The 25,863-nt window shown below is 29.6% G+C and overlaps 1 protein-coding gene across 1 annotated transcript in view; it reads right to left on the bottom strand.

Annotated features, from left to right (window-relative positions):
• Positions 1-21,631: 21,631 nt before the first annotated feature.
• LOC123292746 overlaps positions 21,632-25,863 on the bottom strand; it is an 87,330-nt gene continuing 83,098 nt past the window's right edge. The window contains exon 9 of the mRNA XM_044873459.1: positions 21,632-21,827. Within this exon, the coding sequence (XP_044729394.1) occupies positions 21,632-21,827 (196 nt within the window). The remainder of the gene's footprint in view (positions 21,828-25,863) is intronic.

Genomic DNA, 25,863 nt, shown 5'->3' on the forward strand with positions numbered 1-25,863 from the left:
GAAAATTTTTAATTAAATGAAATTTATAAATGTAACGTTTTCTTTTATAAAGCAACTAACAACTGACCTTTTATTTAAAAATAATCTTATTATAGAAAATTACCTCTGATAAAATTATGCAATACCTATGACAGCAAAAAATTTCGTATTCCGCATAAAGGACTACCTCCATTTTGATTATTCAAAAGGATAGAATCTGTTCTGCCAACTCATTTTTATACCCTGTATATATGTAATATATTATATCAAGGTATACTAGGTTTGGTCCCAAGTTTGTAACGGTTAAAAATATTGATGCTACCAACAAAATTTTGGTATAGGTGGTTCATAAAATCACCTAATTGATCCATTTCCGGTTTTCCGTCTGTCCGTCTGTCTGTGGACACGATAACTCAAAAACAAAATGAGATGAGAAAAATGAGAAAACTTACGCCATAATTGTGTTGGTCTTTTAAACCATTCTGCTTTATAATAATATAATGCAAGCACTGATATTCAATAGTTCTATACAGGGTATTTCAACAATTAACTCAGTCAATTGTTTGTTTTCACTTTTTTCTGTTAAAATTGTCCAATCTATATGGGTTATAGGTAGGTACTTGAAATTTGATATTTTCATATTCATAAATAAAAAGTGACATATTTATTTTATGCTGCAGCCAGATACGAAGACGAACGTCAAATAACAACGTAGATAGGCAAGTATCAAATGGGTAAATAGCATCGCATAATGCGAGATTGTATTCACTTTTCTTTGCTACATTTGCTGTTTGATTCTTGCCTTTTTTTTCGTTGTTATTTAGTATTCGTCTTCATGTTTAGCCGTAATTTTATATAGAAACTTAACTTTTATTCTTAACCTAATTATGAGGCATGGATGCCACATCTAAACATTAAACCTTAAATAATACAGGAGAAATTTAAAAGTTTAAAAAAACTTTCTTTGGGTACGGAATACTGAACTTGCACTTGAAATATAGCTATGAACACTGTCCGATAACTTACCTTCTTCCTTATATCTTCCTCTAAACTGAGCCGATTTTAAATATCATCGTATTTTTTTTAGTTGTTTCGTGTGTGGAACTTTAAGCTTCCATTAGAAACATAGCTAAGAACACTCTTCATTAAATTACTTTAAAAACAAAATCAAAGCACCACCCCCCTTTTTGGAGGTTAGGCTAAGCGGACAATCCCTCAAAAAATAGGAAAAAATTCCTCCAAAATTATGTTTTACAGTTCTTAACATGCTAGAAAGATAGGATTTTCATCAATCGACAAAATTGATTCTCGAAAATTTCCTTACCGACATCACAGCCCCTCGAAAATGGGAAAACTGCTCTTTTCACTTCTATTCAGGCTAGAAAGACTGATCATATCAAAATAGATGTTCAAGTTATGATTATTTTAGTTTCATTTTATTATACCTATATTTAATTTCTTAATTTCGGTCACTGGAAAATGTCTTAATATCGGATATCTGAAAGCATGCAATCTTTGTGAAAAACACGATTTTATCCAACATTCAATTATTTAAACAAAAGTCGCTTATACATAGACCATCATCTATTAGTGTTTTTTATTTTACGAAAAAAAGTTTCCGATATTTGGGTACACTACCCTATTTAATGTTCTGAAAATACTGTATTTCAGATGAACTACCAAAATATTTAAAATATGTACCTTTTAAACAATTTTGAATTATACGGCGATTCAAACAAAATTGAAAATGAAACGGTAATATATATAAAAAGTTGTAATGTACATAAAAATTCATCCATGCTTAATAGGCTTTTGTTTTCGATGTGTAAACGCTAAAATATTTTGTTGTAGACATAAACAAAATATTACCCCTATACATAAATAATAATAATAGACACACAAAACAGTGACGGTGTCAGGCATTTGTTTTCCTATGGGGAAAATTTATTTTATAACTAGATAATAACAGTGGTTATATTTTATTAAATAGTTATTCAATTGATGAAAAACTGTTTAGTACTAAACTGAGCTATTTTAATTTCTTTTTTATTTTTAATATTTTGTTTTGTTTTGAGTAATAAATATCTAATTATTTTTTTGTATATGTTATTTCTAGTGTCAAAAATATATAATGCCAAAGTGTCTCATAAATGGTTGACACCAAATAAAAATTTGGTGTCAAAGTTTCCAAAAGATCTCGCACAAATTAGGTGGAATCTACATTTCGATAAAACTTTTTCTAATTTTCCCAAATGATAGTTTAAGTCATTCTAAAGAAAAGTTCCCATGATCACAAGTCATGAAAATGATAGGATTTCGTGTTATAGCTAAATTAAAGTTGGAAAATGCACTTATTTGTATATATGCCTATGTGTGTAAAGGCAAATACATATACAAATATGTGTAACTACATGCATACGTGTGTTTTTTAATGTAAGGGTGTTGTTTTTAATTCTTGTTTTTTTTTTTAAGAATATGTTACGAAATTCAAAGAAGAACGAGTGTTAAATGTTCAATGGATCAATAATATGAATTGTTAAGATCAATATTTTCAGCTACATATATGTATACGTACATGATTTTTGACAATTCAATTACATTAATTTTTTTATATATAAATGAGTACATTTTCCAATTTTAATTTAGCGATAACTTGAAATCCTGTCATTTTCATGACTTGTGACCATGAGAACTTTTATTCAGAATGACTTAAACTATCATTCAATTTTTTATCCCAAAATTTGAAAAAATTTGACCGAAATGCAGATTACATATAATTTGTGCGAGGTCTTTTATGATAGATATTATATATTTTGTTTGTCAAGATTCAGTAAATAGATATTTTCTAAGAATACGGTTCGAAAGTTCGCTGTTTTTTTGAAGACAATTTCGGTTTTCAAGATCGTAATTTAAGGAATGAAATCATAAAATTTCTAGTTTCCATTGAAACGAAATTGTAATACCATTGATATAGCCCATGGGTCAGGGTATTTTCCTTTTCGTGGCGACACTGTGACAGTGTGTGGACATTTTCACTGTGTACACAATACATACAACGACTCCATTTGTAAAATAGTTTGACCTACTTCAATGCATATGTAGTTTTACGCGTGAATAAAAAAAAAATTGATAATAGTATAATATTATTGAGTCATTATTTACAACAAAATACATTAATGAATAAGTAACGATGGTATATATTCACCTTACTTTCAAAACCGATAGAGGAGATCGGGAATTATTGACTATAGGGGAAGGGAGACAGAAATATATAGAAAGTTTATATTGAACTATTAGTGTTATAGCATACACAAAATTTCAAACCCAATTTTTATTTTCGTGGCAAAAAGTATCCCTTTGTAAAGTATGTATTTTTCCAAGCTAATACCATTTCTATTTCTATATTGGGGTGCATCAAAATTGGTTCATTGACTTAAGCGTGAAAACATTCCACGACGACCGCGAGAGTTACTTTCGCCTTTATATTATTAACTTGATCAGGCTTCCTGCCTATTAAATTTTCGCGCCTAAGCCCTGAACCAATTATAATGCCTAACGGTATAGAAATTTATGGAACCATTTTTCGCAAAAATAAAAATGGATAGGACACGGCCTTTGGCGTAGCCTTCGGTAGTGGAGCTCGAAAGTGCCTAGATAATACCTCAATACTATTAAAAATAGATAGTACATAGTATGTTGTAATAATAATGTAATTTTAATAATAAAAAATACCTCAATACTATTAAAAATAAGTAGTACATAGTATGTTGTAATATAAAGTAATATATGATTTATATGCGCTCCCACCATTTAATGAAATTTCATTTTTTTGGTGTGGAACCCTCAAAAACTGTTGTAGTGGACCGAATGGTAAATTTAAACCATCATCGGATCCACTTGATGTTTAAGAGGAGTACAACCACTAACATCTACAAACTCGAAATATGTTTATACAAATTCGAAATATGTATAATATTTAGGGGGTTTTTCCTGGCTGAATCTAATGACAATTGGTCGCTGTAGCCCATGTATGTCACTCTAACTGCTTCGTGTAATATAATATATATAGGCTATTATAATATAATATTAAAATGCTAAGTGTAGTCTCTTATCACTTAGCCAAAATGCAAAAAGTATTTCTTGACACCCACTGCTTGAAGTTGAAAATGAGTTCATAAGTTTATTAAAGGTTCCTTTTTTTAAAAAAAACGACCTTGGTTTTATTGTATCTGACATTACCCCATAACAGAAATAGATTCTGCACAGTAACGATGAATTTAGAGGTTTCAAAATTCGTCAGGTGCCGTCAACTGATCTTTTTCCCTATATAATATGACCATTTTTTAATGGTATATTTTCTATATTGGACGTTAATATCGCCAATTTAACGTCAAAATGAAAATAAAATTTCAGAAAAAATATTAAAACAATTTGGTCTGTTAGTTGTTATATTGAATTTTTTCGTTTGGAACTATTTAATTAAATATTCTAAATGAAATGAATACTTTTCTTATGAACAGAAAGGTTCGATTATATTACGAAAATATCGAATTCATAATAATATTTTCTTTTTCCATTGCCTGAAGTATATTAAAACAATATTCAATTTCATAAATATTAAATTAAAAATTATTTATTATACATAAATATGAAAATATTGTATCTTTTATTATTAAGTTTTCAAGCCACTGTACAAAAAATAATAAAAAAATTTAGCAAACCATTATTTCGACTTAAAACAGTTAATAAAATTTTTAGAGGTTGAAACTAGAGAAAACTAGTTTTTGGGTTTTAAATATATCTGTTTGAGGCCTATTTTCACAAACAATTATTAATCATTCATTTATCTTCTTCATTAAAAGGATAGAAAGTAAAAACAAACACATCAAATTTTAGATTTCTGAATCTGGTCTTGAAATTTCCACAAATCTGTTGAGCTTAGAAACCGCGGATTTTGGAAAATTACATTAAAAATAATAACGGAAAGATCACTCCTCAGTACAAGAAACCTTTTCACAAGTGATTAATAATCGGGACAGACTTCGTTATGATGAACCTTAAACTTTTTTCTGGAAAGAGTTTATAAGAAGATTAACGAACAAATAGGAAAGTGATGGTGTTTAACATTTTACAAAACTTGGTGTACGTGGTTCTATACCCGAAAAATCGAACGTTTGGTTGGTATCCGACAATCGACTTCCTATTTTGTAAAATGCTTCTTCAATTTCGGAGCACCTCTCCCCCCTCAGAAAGAATAAAAAAATTATTTAAGTTAATCATAACAAATTCTCAATCTCCATGTTATTAATCATTAGTAAAAAAGGGCTTTGTTGGAGGACTAAATATATAGGTACACATTATATATACTGGATAAGGTTACTCCTTCTTTAAAGTGGGTTAAAAATGGTTGTAATGTACGCTTCCATGACAACAGAAAGTCATTGTTTAAAAAAAAAAAAGGCAAATGCAAGCAATATAGTGTTTGAACAAATATTGTAGTAATTGATTTTTTTACAAACGCGACAACGAACAATTTACATATATAGTATAGTAATTTACTAAATAGATAATACCTGTTGTTCGTTCACATGTAATAGGGATAGCGAACCTTTGGTGCGCGTGCCATTGATGTCACGCGACAGAATATTTTGGATAAGTACACCACCGATCACAAAGTTCACTATAAAGTATTATATTAAGAACAAACGCGAGTTCGTTCCTTATTGTAGTTCTATCGTGGACTACAATTAGAACTTTGAAACAAATCACAAATGTTTTTTTAAGTCCCAACGATGTTTTACAAATTTTTTTTTTCGGGCGTTTTCGTTTCTCTTTTGAAAAGTTCTTTTAAAACTGTCTCTAAATTTAAAATTATCATGAAAAAATAAAAAACAGTTTTGTTATATAAGTTATACATATATAATCTCCCTCTTTTTTTTGTCAAAAAAAAAAAAATTGGTTAAAAATCCCAATTGCAAGTGCAATGAAGGTACAACATTAAATGAACAGATATGGATCCAATACATTTATTAATCAATCATTCTATGTAATATGTATTCGTTGTGTGCGTAGTCATGGTAGGCGATAAAGGACGCGTTTATGACTAATTTGCAATTCTTTACATGTTATAGAAAATGTCAAATTAAAATTATTGATAAATACTAATTAATTAAACTTAATGCATTAAAAATTGTGAAAATAAGAAATCAAATTGCACAAATATTATTTTTCAAATATAAATTATCATAATTATTTATTTAAATTTGTGAGACAATAATATTAAATTTTCAATGTAAGTCATAACTGCAATCCATACAATTATATATGCATCCATACAATTCTATAATTAAAGTAGTGTATCGTTGTCATGGAACTCGCGCACGGTGCGAATATATGTATAGGTTTATAACCGGCTGTACATATGACCTCAGTTATTAAAAGTGCAGCCGTTCTATAAAAGTGCAGCTTCTATACTAAATAAATTAAAAAAGAAAAAGAAAAGTGCAATGAAAGTACACAGTCATAATACTCTTAAGCTTTTGCATGGAGGAATTTCAACCTTAAGCATGCTTATTATTTTCTGCCTACCAATTCGTCGCTTCTTTGAGGCTATGTAACCAACTTTGGCCTAAAGCTTAGGATATCGGCTGTTCCGTGCCATCCTCTGAGCAGATGTTATATGGTTTCTTTTTTCTCGTCGAATTCTCCACATAAGTGGTTATTAATGATCCCCCAGAAATCGGGCTCTGGTTGATCCCGACTTTATAGTTTGCCGTGATGTTACCCGTGGTATGCAGGCTAGGTTCTTCTTATGATTCAGCCTTTTTATTCTACTGGTATCAATTTTCCGTCAAAAACAAGCAATAGTACAAGCACTTTGATCCGTCATAACTGCTTATGCTTTTTATACCATGTATATATGAAATATATATAGCATATTAAGTTTAGTCCCAAGTAACCCTAAAAAATATTCCCTCCGTCTGTCCGTCTGTCCATCTGTCTGTCAACACGATAACACAGAAAACGTAACGAGATATCAAGATGAAATTTTTATAGCGTACTCAAGACGAAAAAAGTGAGGCCGAGTTCGTAATGAGCAATTTAGGTCAATTGGTTCTTGGGTCCGTAAGACCCATCTTGTAAACCGTTAGAGATAGAACAAAAGTTAAAATGTAAAAAATGTTCCTTATAAAAAAATAGACAACTTTTGTAAACATCACTGTTTACCCACGAGGGTGCTAATTAGGTGCAAATTTTATAGTATATATTAATATGGGAAGAGGGCTTTTCATTTTAAAATCACGATTCACATTTGTTTCGTACTCAATGATTTATAACCAATGCGATAAAATGCATAACAAATATCTTCTATCTTAGTCCTACTTATTGCTGTCAGTACGAAAAAATAAACTCTGCACTTGCACATATGACATGATGAAAAGGTCTATATTAGTTATGTGTGTGTGGCTTTTTAAAAGTGGATATATTTTTTATTCACGTCACGTCAAAAAACAAACGATTGCGGCATCAACCCTGTCTATACATAATATTTCAACAATTAACTCAGTAAATTGTTTGTTTTCACTTGTTTTTTTGTTGTTTTTTTTTGTTTTTTAAATTTCATCGATAGTATCTTTTAGCGATATATTTATAGAGATTTTAGCGGATTTCCCAAGACCGTTATGAAAGTTTATTCTTAATTTAAAAAACACAACAAAAATCTTTATAAATAATGTTTTGTTTCAGATAATATTATACAACAAAAAATCTCATGGTTATGGTAAGTTGAATTTTAGAATTTTAATTAAAGTAAAAGTAGCACATAGAGTAGATATAATCCAAGCACATAGCGTAGATACGTATATTTTTTGAAGTGATCGTGAATTTTCACTGTCCTTTATAAAATCAAAAAAGATTTACTGTTTTAGGTCAAGGTGAAAATATACAGCCATTTACAGGAATGTTGTCAAGAGTTGCCTGCCATACTTTTGACTTCTATTACTTTCGTTTTTAAAAGGATTTGAGAAATCCTAGCACATAGCCGAAAAGATTTTGGGAAAAGGAGCCAATTTCTACATAACGTATTTAGTCGAAATTTACGCCTGTATGAAATTAGAGAAGCTTGGCTTTTTATCGTCAAGATATTGGACCATTGTTGAAAATTCAGGAAATATTTGTTGAAATGATTGAAAATAATGTGAACATCTTGCTGATTTTTCTTATTTTATTGTTCGGAATTGAAATTTGAGGGAATGAAATGGTTTGCATATTCCCAATATTTTCACAATACTCTTTTCTTACAACCCAAATGCAAGGACGAAAATCGGTATTGTTTCAGTACCCTTCAGCTAAAACTAAACACGTTATGGAATTAAATTCCTACTTACATGACGATTTTCTGTTTCACTAACATGCACCACATGAAAGTTGTTCTTAAATCTTTATGCCAAAGATTGAAAAATATAAGTGTTGCTTAGACTTTTCATATTTTGCTATGGAAAAAATCATTGTTTCTTTTTTGATTAGATTTCTTTTTTAACACGACTATATTAGCTTCACGTGTATGTATGTATATTTATATGTAGTTTTCTAATAGCATACCCATGCATAGGACATCATCAGTTATATACATTTATTATACTACCAATAACCATACTATACATACATACTTAGAACAAGCAACAAGCGTGTTTTTTAGTTTTTATATCATGTATATATGAAATATATGAAGTATATTAAGTTTAATCCCAAGTTTGTAACGCTTAATATTGATGCAACGAAAAACATAGAGTCATCTAATAAGTCCATTTCCGGTTGACCGTCCGTCTGTCTGTCTGTCTGTCAACATGATAACTCAAAAACGAAAAGAGATATCAAGATGAAATTTTTATAGCGTACTCAGGACGTAAAAAGTGAGGTCGAGTTCGTAAATGAACAATATAGGTCAATTGGGTCTTGGACAAAAGTAGAGCTTGAACAAAAGTTTAAATGTAAAAAATGTTCCTTATGAATAAATAAACAACTTTTGTTGAAAACATTTTTTTTGTAAACATCACTGTCTACTCACGAGGGCGCTAATTAGGTGCAAATTTTATAGTATGTATTAATATGGGAATACCAGTTATGTGAGTATTGTTATTTAAAAGTGGATATCTCTTTTTATTTACGTGACGTAAAATAACAAATGATTGCATCATCAACACTGTCTAAACATGGTATTTAAACAATTAACTCAGTCAATAGTTTGTTTTCACTTGTTTAAACTATATTCTTATTTATTTTTAAAACAAACAAGAAAATATAGATAGATGTCCGAAAAACTAAAAAATATTATTGTATTGGTATTGGATCTACTAAGGCAGAAGGTCGACCCTAGACGGCTTTCCCCTATGTCCTCGTATTATATTTAAGAGAAAATAAACCTTTTGTTAAAATTTTAATATCAAACACATTCTGTGTTATTTTATTTTTTTTTAATAATAAGCGTTTATAAAATTTCCAAAAGACAGATTTTTTTAATGTAAAAAGATACAGAATAAAGATAAGTAAGTAAATACTAATTTTAAAACGATGTGTTTATCAGATTTTATTATTTGTTCAACAATATACAACATACATCATTTTTAATTGTTAATCTCTTACCAGTTGTAAGGCCTCCACTCCACCTGCTCCAGTAAACTCCATACCAAATACGGGGTGTTAAAAAAATTCTATAAATATATTTTATAAAAAATTTTAGTAAATTTTCGAGTTATTTACTCAACAAAATCAAAAATTATTTCTTTTATACAAACTAACTTGATCATTTTCTGATTTTTACCATTTTATTAACTCGCAGAGACTTTAAAGGATGAATATAGATAAGAATTAGATGACAATGCATGAAACGGAAAAAAAATCCAATACCTTTAGATAAAAAATAAGTAGTTCAAATAAATAAATTATAGTTAAAAAGAAATTAATAAAACTCGCTTCATTTCACTAAGAAAAGGAAAATCATTTCAATTGTAATGCAAAATTCAAAGCATGGGGTGGTCTCTACATCCATTTTTTAAATAAGCTGATTTGGCAGATATCGAGCATCCCATACTTTGAGTTTTACATTACAATTGAAATTATTATTCACTTTTAAGTGAAATGACGTGCTTTTTAGTTTTTCAAACTATAAGTTATTTTATTATATTTTTGTCTAGGATAAAAATTGTGTTTTTTTATTAAATTATTGTATTGCAATCGCTCCTTGATAAGTATGCGAACTTTCAATTTAATCCGAAGTTTTGAAGTGCTAATTAAAAATACTTTTTAATATTTCACGTTATCAAAACAAACTGTAAAGTATAAAATAATTCAACTATTATAATTTACAATATAAAATTTAATGTTAAACAGCATCCACCCGTTTTAAAAAAGTGGGATATTAAATAATATTTTATTTAAATTATTTTTATTCTCTCTCTTTCTATTTTACTGAAAAAATTTATTTGCATGCAAGGATAGATAAATTTTCGAATTCATATTCTGTCAAATCTATTAACTGCCTGAAGTTAGACTTTTCAGGGAGCTTTTTCTGAAATCGTTATTTTCTGTGGTTGGCCTCTGTTCTTGGTCTTCTCTAACTCTCTGTGTGTAAGTATGTATGTATTATTATTCTATCGTAGATATCACATTAGTTGGCAAATTTGTGTATTATTGTCAGAAAAACTATAAATGAAGGACACAGGGCGGTTATATTTTCGTAAGTTTTAAACAATTCTAAATAGTTTTTTTTATTCGTTTTTGAAAATTCACGAAATTATTGATCGTTTTTCAAAGTTTAAATTTACTGGCTTATAAGATACTTTTGAAACAATTAAATACCCTTGAAACCATTATTTAGAAATTATTAAATACTCAAGAAGTTTCTCGAATGTTCAAAAACGTTTCCGAGTATTTCGTACATTTTCACCACTCACCGGTATACCTCGGATCTCAGATAGTGAATGGGATTCCAGAAAGAAACCAATTCTATACCACAAATATTCAGCATGAGAGAATTCAAACATTTAACATTTCTCTAACCTCAAGGTATTTTAATATAATATAATATAAACTTCGCGTTTATATTATATGTAATAATATAAACTTCCTTTACTTCACATCGCTTCCATTATTTAAAATTAATAAATTTCACCATCCAGATTACTGGAATCAAATTTTGTTATTCGTAATGGAACGTAAAGGGGAAAATGGAAGGTAAAAATGCTGACATGCTCGTAAGGAGAAGAGTGAAAAGTTGTGGAGAAAAAAAACACTTGACTTTCATAGTACGTATAATGATTATGTATAGATTATACATATTTTACACGGGACGATAAATGATATTTTTGTTTATCTAAGGAAAGTTAATTAACAAAAATATAAAGAGGTTTGGTATAAACGTGACATACAAACTCTGTATACAATGTGGCCGATGAAGATGAAATCTAACCTCTAAAAAAATGCAAATAAGCTGAAAGTTGTGAAATCAGGTAGCGTTTAGGTTGGAAGGTTGATTGGAGGATGAGTAGCCTTTTACGTGCTTCTACGACCTTTTCTCTGATTATTTCAGATTTTCAATTATTTTAATAGGATTCTTCATGCATATACACTATTCACTACGCCGGCCGATCATAAACACTAATTCAAATAATTTAAATTTGATTAAAATTATAAATAATTTTTGCTACGGCGGGAATCGAATACGCTACCCTAGAATAACTGCGCACAGAATTGGTTAAACCAACGCTTTCCTTACTAAACTACTGACCTACTGGAATACAAAATAAAAATAAAAGTAAAGTTTGGATAAAATCATTTTCTTTTCAAGGGATATTTCGTCGTTTTTTTTACAATCCCATGTCCTGCTATCTTAGCTTAGTCCCGCGCACTTACGGACTGATCCAAAGAATTTTTTTATTAATTTAATAGTTGGTTGTTTGGAGCCCTTAAATCTGATTTTACTTATTCGTGAAATTACGTTTTGTCCACTATCTTGCGTTCTACTCATAAAAATTTAATAATAATTCTATTAATTAAAAAACGACAGCAAAATCATCAAATTTGAATGAATAGAACGCAAGATATGGGCCAAAACGTATTTTTCAAGATGGCGGTGAAAGGATTAATTTCCCGAATACGCAAAATCAGATTTAAGGACTCCCAACAACCCCTTTTGGATGAATGAATAAAAAAATCTAGTGACAAAACTTTTGGGTTACCCCTCGATTTACGTAAGCGCACTGGGCCACTGGGAACTTTGATGCTTTTATCCGCTATCCTGGCTGCCCTACTACTATGGATAAAATAATTTTATATTTTACTATTATTCCTGTCATGTTTTCTGTATTTTATTCATATTCATATACATGACGACATTAGACACTTTATTTATGATTTCGTTGTAACTTGTCATACATCATAAATATTTTATGTTTACAAAATGTATGCTTATGCTATCTGCTGTGTGCTGTATGCTGTCAGAATGAATCTAAAATTGTTTGTTTATTTTTATTTCTGTGTAATATATCAACTATTTTATTATGAAAGTATTCCTCAAGGGCTAGTCCTTTTGGACAATATTTGAAATATACCCTTTAATATGAATGGATGAAGGTCAATTTTAGTTGAACACTGCTTTATTTCCAATACGAAACAAAAAATGTCTAAATCAATTCTGAAAATTTTAGGGGGGTTGTCTGATTATTTAAGTAAATAAATGACTTTAATTTAAAATGGCTTATTTAACATTGGTCTTGTGGGAAAACGGTAGATGGCTGATATGTTTTCATAGATTTCCCCAAAATTTGTCGGTGGAAATTAAAAAACAAATATTTAATACGAAAATGTTAATACGACTAATTAGAGATGTATGAGCACGGTAGTGGGGACCCAAATTAAAAAAATATATATATTTTCAATTTCGATGGTGAATTATGTTTTAACTTGACAATATATAAGACGAAAAGTAAGAGTAATATTTTTCGATATCTGGAGTAATTTTCAAAATACCGAAATAAATTATTTTACTTTCGATATTTTGAAAACCAAGGCAGATAACAGAAAGTTTTGTTCATATTCTTTGGTTACATTCGTGGAATTTCAACCAAATTCAATAAAGTACAAGTAATTTCAACCACAAGTCGAAATTTGTCTTTTCGCTTCTACTATCTTAAGCATTACAGTTCAATAATTAGAAAGACGATATTTTTTAATTTACGCCTTATCCTATACCTGAAAATTCTGAAATGAATAAAGAAACGAAATATTAAGGGATTAGCTATTATTATTAAGAATATTTTCAACGGTCTCGTACAGGTACGTCGATAATATATTTACAGTTTTTGTAAAAGATAAGGAAAAAAAAACCTTCTAGAAAATTTGAACTTAATGTATCCGTCGGTGAAGTCCGTTGGCATCAAACTACTCCTGCCGTTCTTAAGCATCCCAAAATGATTCATGTAGTAGTGACCGAGTAAGTCTTTTTCGGTATCACAAAGGACCGTATGGTTTAATTGTGTCCCACTTGAGGACAGCCACTCTAACTTTATCTAAGCTTTCCATCAATAGTCGTGGAAAAAAGTTAGACTCGTTTTTAAGATAAAAAAAGTTAAGCATTAAGCACCAACAATTTAGGATTAGACTATTACAGGAAACCTAGTCATACGAAAAGATACACCCTAACAGATTTAAACAATTTGCCAAAACATAAATAAGCTATATTTACTAGAAATGTCGAAAATAATATCTAGAGCACATCTAGCAAATATATAAAAAGATGAGTAATGAAAAACACGCCGTGAAATAGTCAGCAAATAGGCGACGAGTAACATCTCACAGGATAGTAATATCGACTATCTAATACTGACGATGACTATATTGAATCTGAAATATGTGTCTATTATACAAAAATTTGATTGAGACGTTGCAGGAAATTTGAAATTTTACTCCAACATGTACCATACGATATTCGGTAGAATCACATAAAAAATATTTTTTTATGATTCATATACCTACCTACAAATAATACAGCGAGCCCAGCAAGTTAAGATATTCCAGTCTAATTCTTGTTGAGTGTATCTTGATGATTAATCTTTCTGACAACAGGATTTAAAATATTTCGTTTTAAAGTAGTATACAGAATGACACATAAGTAACGCAACAGCTCCACAAATATCAAAACAAGTGTTTTTTGTTTAAATGTTTCAAATCAGACCATCAAAGATTAAAAAAATAAATTTGGTTGGAATACTTTTGTCAACAAAATTCCACAACCCCAGGTTGTAATTTCCATTCGTTTAGAAAAATCATATTTATTGCCTTTTCGTAGAATTAAATATACCTACTCCCATCAAAAAAGGTGAAATTTACTAAGTTAAGTTTTGGAGGCAGCAACGTCACCTATACTAAGTATTATCTTTTAACCAGTAGAATAAAAATTTACATATTCAGATATCGGTTAAGTACCTTAAAAAATGTGACACATCACTCTGTATGGTTGTGCCAATTTTTCAAATCGATATGCCCATAAATAACGAAGGAATGATGGTGTCTTCATCTTAAATGCAACACACTGTAGGTATATCTACATTCATTCACTCACGAGCATATTAATTTTATTCGTACGCTGACGATATGGTTACTATGCCTATGTGTGTCTACAAAAGTATTACTCATTCGTACCTACTTACTATAATATAAGCTCGCATGTGTTACAGGTAGATATTTTTTTAATCTGAAAACTTTTGTTGTTATATTCTCATATTCACTTGTTGAGCACTCACAAGTTGCTCCATATAGTTCATACGTAGTTGTAACATTCAAGGATAATTTTGTTTAATATTCCTTGTTTGAGACCCCATGTTAGAATTTTAAGTTAAGAAATGATAATTCTCCCTCAGTAAAAAAGTTATTACCATCAACCATTGTAGCTACTTTTGACTTTTGCTCAAAGCTTCTGATTAAGAATATCGTTAGGAAGATCTAAAAATTGAGAATCATTTTACTGAATATCGCTATCTAATTGGCTGGAAAAGAAGAAGTAAAGTATTAAAAAAAATTAAAAGGTCGGTACCTGATGTCTAGCCCAATCGCTGAATATCTGTTATTTTCTGCTTTCGAGTAAATGAAATAGCTCAACGCCGTATATCAACTACTATTTCCCTGAAAGTTTTTATTCCTTATATCACATAACTGGTTTCATGGTTCTTTCACTAAATTTAAAATCGAGAATAAATACGCTGAAATCACCTTTCGATACATTTAAAAGCCTTTTCCTGAAATTTTTAACTATAGTTTAAGAACTGCATTAAGATCGAACTTCAAATATTTGTGTACCGAATGAAAGTATGATAATGGATTAGAATGCATAAATTCCACACATTTCGATTATTGTGATTCAAATTCAACTACCTCTGCCAGATAATTCCAGCTCCTGATGCATGAAACGAACATTTTTATCGTACGAAGCTGAAAAAATGCATTTCTAACTCAATTTAAATAGCTGGTACCTATAATCTATATATTGCATGGTAGTGCAGAAGGGATTACAAAATTTATACTCGTAGCGTCTATATTTTCAATAAAACGAGACCATTAGTCCAAACTTAGGGTCAGGTCGAGTAAAGGCTGGTTTTATTCAATTTTTCATGATAAAGATGACCTTGTTTCATGCCTTCCATGACGAATCTTGGGTTATTTCCACTTTACTGATATTTCGGTCAATTGCGAGAAAAAAAGCTTCAAGAGTACGTAGAGTTCAGGTGCTTTTTCTCAGTATCAACAGTACTAAAAGAAAATGTTGGAATCATAATTACTGTAGGAATCGCCGAAAAGCATATGCACAGTATATTCTTAAAACAAGGTTAGCCTTAATTTGGATCGTTGAATTTTCAACGTAAATTTTTCCCATTTTTAATAACTTTAATGTTTAGTTATCTATGTGCCTTCATATTTAGTACCTACGTCGTACCGTTTAGTTCTATTAGTCAGTGCTTCCTTCACACACTATGACAATTTCTCATGTTTTTGTATGTATTACAAATTATACTATAACAAATTTAACTAAAATCAATAAATATTCAAAATTTTCAACGTTTTAAATTGTTTTACAACAGCTACGATATATACTTCATGTACCTATCTTTTAAGGATCTTTCACATGTACTCATATAATGCAAGGTTCTAAGTAACTGGAAACTTTTACCTGAATTTGCAGATGTCTAACTATGGAATCTGAGAGATTAAATTACACTAAGGATTTTTGTTCCGTCATAACGATACTTAGACCAACAGCAGAAGTTCAAACTTTTTAAGACGACAAGATGATCTAATTCCAAAACGGTTAACAGAGCTTAAAATCATTGTTGGGTTTATATGCAAAGAGTGGTCAAATAGAGGGGCAATCAAGGAGAGATTCGTTCCCAGAGTTTGCTTCGGTCGCAATATAACATGGGCCCCAGAATCGTGTGTGGTATCTACACTCTTAATGTCTGCTGCACAACGCGATAGTGCCGTCGCAATAACCACTTTAATAAATGTCTTTAAAGATAAGGTCGAATTCAAATACAAATGTCATACTGGTGATGTTTAGAATTCATTTAGTATTCGAAAAAATGTAGTAAATAAAAATTGTTTTTATTATTTATCGAGATACAACTTTAGTTGTGGTTATTTTATGTTTAAGCCTTTCGCTGGTGAAATATCGGGGGTGAGATATTTCACCTGGGAAATGGTACAAAATTCACTGATGAATTTATTCAGTTTTCGAAAAAAATGTTTCAAACAAAAATTGTTTGTTTTTATAAAAGGAACAAGTTTCTAATTTAATGTGTCAATCAATCTCTTAATAGTTGTGGCATAGACACGGCTTTTGAACTGCTTAAAAATAGGTTCGCACGCCCCTTGCGAACCCATCAACTTTCATTCTGGCATTACGAAGCTTTTTTTTGGAATATTTCTCTCGTTAATTGGATCAATTTAATATGAAATTAAATTCAATAACCATCTACTTGAAGCTACTTAGGCATTTGAAAACTCACTTTGAATTTTATAGTTGCCCCAAAAGGCTCCAGAATTCTCCAAATCAGAAAAAAAAATTTTCCCAAGACAATTCTAGTGGAATGAAAATTGATATATTACCTCATGATAGTATTGAGATAATGATATTTTTCTTTCAATGGATCATTTTTACTTTACAAAGATATCATTTTGAAAAAATAAAAATAAAAATACTTTCTATAAATATGTTATAACTCGAAGAGGAAAGCAGCTTATATTTTCTATCTGCCTGCAGCTTCGTAATCTATTCGTTATTCACTACCATTTAGTAACTTTCTATTTAGTTGAAAATTGAAGACAAAATTTGAAACACTTTTGTTCTTGGGTTAAATGTCAAGAGCCGAGCCAAGTATAGATAGGTTCCCTATAAAAAGAACTTTATTGCTAATGAAAAATTTATGACAATATGGAATTACAAAACAGTAAACAATTTATATAATATGATAAAACATGTACTTGTACAATAAAGTTTTCCAGATAAAAAAGGTAAAAATATTGCATCTCCACTTAGACAACAAGAAGATACTTTCTACTTAAAATGTATTCGATTCAAACTTTTGTATAATAAGTTAAATACACAACATTTTTATTTCGCTTTTGTATCAATATTGTTAATTTTATATATACATAGGTTCTTGGAGAGTTATCACACGATGCGTCTATTGCCGCTGAACGCTGGGCAATGCCATGATTAATTACATGAAGATTTGGAAGGTTAGTATTATAATTTGAGATTTTATAAATTCTATGACTTAAATTGTTATTCTATCTTATCATTTATTATCTAAATTGGCTATTAAAGAAACCCGAAGAATTATATCTAATCTGATGTCAGAACATGATGTCCCCCATCAAACTCTACAATTTTTGTTGAGGTCATTTTATAATAGGTGATGAGATATTCAAATGTATAGATTAAAATGGCTAACTCTGTATATTAAGATATTTCCAAAACTTCAATAGTATTCCAAGGGCTCCCAAACCTGTGGACTTACGATGCAGTGCATAAATCTACATTTTCGTGGGCTCTCTACTTTACTCTAACTATCACTATTTAATTAGGTATGGTAAGCTAAAAAGAAAATAATTTTTGATGATTCTAAAATATAAACGACAAAAAAAAAAGAAAGAAATGATTATTTATCGTTCCTTCGTTGCTCTGTTTATTTTTAATACGATATCATTGTATTGTATCTCGTTTAATGTTCTTTTTTACTGGTGAGTGGGTGGTAGGTTTGTTGGAGGGTAAAAAATGCGATCTTGTAACCTAAATTAATTTCGTATATTGAATAAATTTTTTTCTCGTTGTATGTATATTTTTTTCTTAGGTAGGAGAAATGATAATATTTGACGTCATTAAATTAAAATTTAATTATATTTTATCTTGAATTTTACAAATAAACTTTTAATAAAGGGTCATTTATATAAAAGCAAATCGATGAACAATTTGATATTTCGTTGTACGGGAATGTATAAAGAAAGCAGAATGAGAAGGAAAGAGAGACTGGGTGTAAGTGATCCCTCAAATTTATATTATAAACCTATCAAGATGTATATAAAGTCAGAACGGTTTTGGTTTCTTTCTCATTCAAATTCGGTAATATTGGGAAATTATTAGCTTCCCAGTGTAGGAAGTTATTTACTTCCTACTATAGGAAGTTATTGTAATAGGTCCGATTTCGAAATCGAAATATTCAACATATCTTTACGTTTCATGGTTAGGATATATTTAGGGTTCAAGGAATTGACACCGATTTGAAGAAGAAGTATATATATATGTGTGTGTGTGTGTGTGTGTGTACGTTTCAACATTCGGTCAAAGCGTATTAACCGAAATATGATCCGAAAATAATTCCATAACATTCGGGAGAGCTTTTTCTTAAATTTTATCCTGATCGATATCGCGTGAACAAAAAATGATATCAACTTCGTAGACGTGCCGATCAATAGTATTAACGGAAATATGGTTCGAAAAAAATTTCATAACATTCGGTCGAATCGTTACGGGTCAGTCGAGTTTTTTATTTTTAATTTTTTTATAACATTTTATTATACTGGGAAGTTATTCGTGTAGCCCGCAAGGGTTGCACCAGACCCACTCCTCGGCTTGCTATTATACTTTTTGTTTTGTACATTCAATTATTCAATATTTCTCGAAAGGCCGTACACTTTGTAGACATATATTTCGAAACCTATGGCAATTCATCATCATTATAGCACTCATGTGCCATGACAGTTCTCTATGTTTGTTGATAAAGTGAACTACACTTTGGTTCTTTTTTGTAATAGGAGATAATAAGAGCTCTACAGTCATTCTTCAAGTGACAGCAAGGTGAAGGTGAAGGAAATGAATGGATATGCCTTCGATTAATGTTATTAGAAGATATTGAAAACTTGAAGTATTGTAATGCCTAATATTGGCATTAAAAACCCTATTATCCGCTGTACTACTATTTTGTGCGCCAAGTACAAATGTTCATCTAATGTTCCAGAAACAGTTATGACTTTCAAGGACGCAAATAAAGTGGCCAAGTCGAACTCAACTCCATTAGAGGCTCAAATAATAAACTGTACAGAAAATTTAATAGACATTTAAAAATGAACTGAAAGATAATGATAAATAAAAGATGATAAAACCTCACCTGGAGCTGGAACACCATGACCATAATAACTATTTAAAAATTGAAGTTAATGCAAAAAGATTCCAAGTTAGTGGTGTTATTAATATTTGCAACACAGTAACCAAAATTAAACTTTTTCATAACGACAAACCAATGCCATAAAGAAAAAGAAATCAAATTATCTGAATGATAATTCTTGGAAATATTCCCACAAGGAATAATCCAAGATTTTACTATATCAAAATCCGACTTTTTTTGGTTGTAGAAGAAATTAAATTATCTCAAAGATAATTCTTGGAAATTCCCTTGATTTTCCTATACCAAAATCCTACTTTTTTGGTTGTACCTTATTTTTGGATTATCTCTCTTGCATTAATCGTATAGTGCAAATAATATACATCGCCTAAACTATTAGTAATATTACTATTGTAAATTTAGCAGTAATAATAAAACTTTATAGAGTAATAAAATACGTGCTTAGATGGAAATAGTGTCTTTTGATACATACATGATTTCTTTGTTCGGAATGAAAAATGCACATATTCATATACATATTTGTTTAGGTAGCTTTGGAAGTAGGCTACTCTTACAAATACTAGTAAAAAAAACGGCATAAATGTTGAATACAGAAGTTGCATTAATTTTTTTCTTGCCACAAATTCATATATAAATGAAAGAGTAATTCATCTAAAGAATGATTAAGTAATTTTTTTTAAAAATTAATATTTCCATTCTTATATTAGTTATTAATAAAAAAAAGTTAAATTTTTGAATAAATAAAATGGTTGTGACGTTTTAACCTCCGTTTAGCATGTGAGCCAATCGGTTTCTATAGAAATTTGCGGTGTAATATAGTGAAAGCCAGCTGAGAAACAAATCAATTTAAAAAATCTAAAATAATCTTAATCGTATTCTATTGCAAAAAAAAAAAGAAATTATTAATAAAAATAATAACAAAGAAAAAGCATGCAACTTTTGTTCATGTTATTTTGTCATTTCCTCGAGCGATGGCGTAACGAAAGCGAGATGTTGACGTCACTATCGTTTGAATTTATAGTTAGGAATTCCATTTTCAATTGTAAAATTACATGAAAAATCAATTTAAAAAATCTAAAATAATCTTAATCGTATTCTTTTGCAAAAAAAAAAAAAAAAAAAAAAAAATAACAATAAAGAAAAAGCATGCAACTTTTGCATTTAATTTATTTTGAATATTTATTTGTTTGTATACAAGAAAAACATTCTTTTATTATTCAATTATAAATTAATTGCAAAAATACTGATTTTTGAAGTTAATTTTAGTCGCGTTAAAAACTTGAAAAAAGATGAAACCATATACTGTGCTGATAAACTAGTCTGAATTGATGAAAAAAACGTGAAATCATATACGAATCCATTTTTTGTTATGTCTCAGGATATAATTTTTACTATTCTCGATTCTACTTCCTCTTAATAGGTACCTATTATATGAAGCTAAAATGCATTTTTCATAAAAAAAAAAAATTAAGAAAACAGAAAAACTTTATGACATAAAGTAGTTTTTTTTAAATCAAACGTTTAACTCAGTTATTTAAATATCTAAAAGGAGAACTTTTAATATCCTCCAGCCATACGGAGCACGTTTGTCAGAGGTTGCTGGATCGATTTTCGTTTTTTGATACCATAAAGCATTTTTTCTATCTACATTCAAACATATAAGAATTATTGCGACTGAAAATCTTATTTGAACCATTTATATATTTTATACTCTATACACCTGGTGGTTAGCGTTTATTATAAATTATAAAGCTCATCATAAACATCTATAATATATAAACGTATAAAACAGCTTATAACTCTTACAGGATTCTAGGGATTTAAAAAAAGGAATAATGCAAACACATCTATAATATGATATTAAAATTTATTTACTTAAAATTTAATAATTTTATATGATACTATTTTTAATATCATTTTTATCAACTATTTTTATTATCAGAAGATAAATTGATTCCACTAAGAACTGTATTTTGGGATGCTTTTCGTAATGAACGAATTACTTCTAATTCTAATTTTGGTACAATACGTTCACAAAATATTCCTAATGACCAATTTGAGATATCTGGTACAAGATTATTTAATGATCCTAGTCCAGTGACATCGACTTCAGTTGGTCTGCGAAAAAAAAAATAAATAAATAAATAATCTTCTTCATTTTAAATAAGTTTAGTCAATGAATTAATATAATATTAGAATAAAATAAAAATGCGTATCTAGATATTCAGCACCTCTTAAATGGATTTTTTTGAACACGTAAATGGACAGAAGTTATGGATATTTAGGTTGCATAATGCCTAGAAATATTGTCATCGACTTAGATGCCCTATGTATAATTAAATATATTTACTAAAAATTTAAGTGATTTTTCAAAACGCTTCACGATTAATTGGTATCATATACGGATTCTTTTTTATAAACGTTTTACTCAGTTTTCTTGATAAATCCAATTAATAAACTACTATATTATTCCTATTAACCTTATTATAATTTTATTTATCACTAGTTTAATACCCTTCCGCTTCGCTGAGTTTAAAAGTAAAGTTTGGTAAAGACCACTGCGTTATAGCCTTCAACTCTCTTGCTTTCACTCACCCCACTGCCGTAACACTCGAAAAAATGGTAGATATTGTCTTACACAGGTATAATATATGCACAGTTTCAATTTTTTTAATGTATAATAATCATAATTCATTGAGTAAAACAGAAAAGATGACCATGAATTGTTTTACAGCTACCATTTTTACAGAATAGTTTAATTTATGGTTCAAAATGGTTTTTTTTAAATATATCTTTATAAACTTAGCCTATGAATAAATTATAGCCCATGTGTTATTCTGATGTATGAGCTATATTGTTGTTTCTGATGTATGAGCTATGAAAGCGTAACAAACACACAAACAAATATTCTTACTTTCGCGTTCTTCAAGGCGAGAGATCTAAGGTGATGTAGTACATCGCCTACGCCTATGCCTAACTAGAAATCAAAACTTTAGTTGCTGGGAAAAAAATTAAACCCTTTATCCAGACTTTTTATATTAAAATCTTAATTCACTAAGTATAATACAACTAAAATAGATTCACTCGGTAGAGACGGAATCTTTTTGAAATGATTTTAATAATATATTTATAATGCTTAAAATCTTTGTAATGTATGTAACAACTATCAAAAGTGAGTATTCTAAGAATATTTTCAATTTAATTTATGAACTAGCTCAGGCTCTCTTTTACATACTTTATAATGAAGTTTTCAATTATATATTAAGTTTCAAGTAGTCTAGAAATGAATAAATATGTTACAGGCGAAATTGTTACAAAGTTTTATTATTAAATTAGTGATGTATATCGTGTAAAAACTATAACTAATAATAATAATAATAAATATTAGGGAATAGTGTTGTATTGTAACGACATAGCGTTTCTATAGAATGTATTCGATAGATACGACTTTGTAAACAAATATAACCTAAAGCACACTTGTTGTTTGTCCTCGATTATTGAAGATTAAATTCTTTTGATTTTTACTCTGTTTTTTATTTTCGGTACCAAGCCTCTTGGGTGAAACCCAGGTATTATTTAGAAAAAAAAAAGTTTATTCCCAAATACTTTTACCTCTGGCCCGGGGAGGTAATGTAAGGACATTGCTATTGCGTTTCTATCGAATGTATGTACATTTTTTACAGTGTATTCAATACTGTGGATTAACGTTTTGTATAAAAATATCCTTGGGCGCTTTATTTTTGGTGAACCACTCGGTAGTAAGTAATTACTATAAATGAATATTTTGAAAGATCTATAGACCAACTTATGTTTTTGTATTCAACTACTGAAGAAGTGTTACAACGTACTTCATGTTAAACTTCTTATCATTATTACCTATAATTTTCTATGGTTTTGAAAAGTTCTACCTACTACAGTTTTCTGATATATATTTTGCATTAGACAGGTAAATCAAAAGGTCAAAACCAAATGTTTCAAAATATTGTTTGTTCAAATTTATCACAGTGATTTTAATTTTAGTTATTATGTGGTTATGCCGTCAAAATTAATATTTTACTAACCTTTGAATCCATAGAAATATAAATCAAGGAGGATACGCAAACTTTCCTTCATAAAAAGAGATCAGCGCTTTCGTAAAATGAACAGTAGGTACACGCTATTAGGACTTTAAAAATCAAAGAGTATAAGGCGGTATACGGCGTATACCCATTGATTTGTTCTGAGAAATTAATGTATAGCCTATGCTTATTGAAAAGTGAATAAATTCTACACTTTAATTTTCTAGTGTATACTCTGTTAAGTGCTGTATCTTCATTACAGCACTGTTGGTGGCTAGGTGGCTAATGGTTGAAGCTTCTTCAAGCAAAACCAACTAGTACTGACTTGTAAATTTTGCAATGAAATAAAATCCATAAGAATGATTTTTATTTTATTAATCATGTGGTTTGTTTTTTATTTTTCAGACGCTTTTGCGCCTTTTGAGCGCAGCTATATAATTTTGATATCAATTTGATGCAAACGGACTTCAAATCGGAGAAGTCAAAAATGCCTGACTCTAATGAGTTTATCTTCTCGTAAAGCTCTAGGCAGTACAATCAAAATGGTATACAATCAAAATGGTATAGCTCCTGAAATAGTGATGATACACTGTTAGGACCAAAGTAGGGAATGCGCCCAAACCAGTGCTCTGTATCAGCTGCCGCAGATTGCTGATGGAATCAGCAATCTTGGCTTTTGTTTTCCGGCATAATTACTCATCTAAGTATCAAATAGTAACTTTGATTAGAATCAGCCTGTAATTATGTAAAATTAAGTAACCAGGTGGTATATGAAATGCATTTAAGTATGTTATAGAAGTACATATAATATTCTTGTTAATATAACTAACATAAATGAACGAATATATGTAGGTGGTTTATACATTATATTATTGATAATTTTATATTGAGCACATCCTCATGGTCTCTCCTACTTCGTCTACTAAAACACCTTCTGTTCGTTTTCAAACTTGTGTTTTATATTCGAAACTATAGATATATGACATCAATATGTAATGTACAAGTAAAGGATGATTCATGAGTTTACGGGAAATTAAATCAACATTAGAGTCAAGAGTCTAGCCAGCCTGTGGGCTAAGGAGGGGCAGGATGGTGTTCAGATAAAATTTATATACATAAAGTGTTTAATATATGACTTACTTGATTCTATACTTGCTCTTAGGCATTTAGCTCGAGCCATTAAAGTTAGATCCTCCCTTCCTTGTTTAAAGCGTGCACCCTATTTTGTAAAATGTAAGTACATGTAAATGTAAGTAAAATGTAACAACATAAATTTGGCATAAATTTTAGAAAATTTATGATATCCAATTATGATAATAATATATGATTGAGTGCTCTTTTTCTCGGTTCTGCCTCCGAACAGGCTGAAAAGTAGTTATCTTAGCATTGAGTAAAATGAGGGGAAATTTGCTACCGAGTTGAGTGGATTAACATTGAAAAACTTATCATTTATTTTTCACGCCCTTATCTTTACTTATTATTTACAGTCTTTGTATCAACATTTTTTGTAAGCCTGCAGTATTTGCTTTTTGCGACTGGCAGAAACTTCTATTTTTAATTCTTCTAAATTTTACCTGAAAGAAAAATGCGACAAATTTGATTATTTCCTTACAAAAGCAAAACTTTAAAAGTAAAATTTTGCAGGCTTAAAGCAGAAACAATTATTATTGAAAAAAATTATATCCGATTTTCAAAGAAATTTAAACGTTCCTGGAGTTAAATTAAAGTGGATATTCTGGTACACGCCATACAACTTGTGTATAAAGTTTTCTTTTAAGTAATGCTTTTCTGAAAAGTTATATCCGTGGATATCGATTAAAAGGATCTACCCTAAGACACATAAATGGAAAAAGTGTTACAGAAATAATGAGAATTTATTCTTTCGTTTCCACAGAGAAATCGCGAATTTTAATAATTCCAATTTGCTGAATACGCCAAGATAATAAGCTGTAGACTATCTATGTTGGAAATAAAGCGTAATTTGGTCAACAGTTTATTTAACCAATAACTCATGTTAAGCGGTAAGAGCCCCGAATTTGAATAATTCTTATTCCAATAGTTTATTCAATAATCACTTTCATCGAAATTGGTAAACG

Source organism: Chrysoperla carnea, chromosome 2, assembly GCF_905475395.1.
Source record: "Chrysoperla carnea chromosome 2, inChrCarn1.1, whole genome shotgun sequence".
Classification (NCBI taxonomy): domain Eukaryota; kingdom Metazoa; phylum Arthropoda; class Insecta; order Neuroptera; family Chrysopidae; genus Chrysoperla; species Chrysoperla carnea.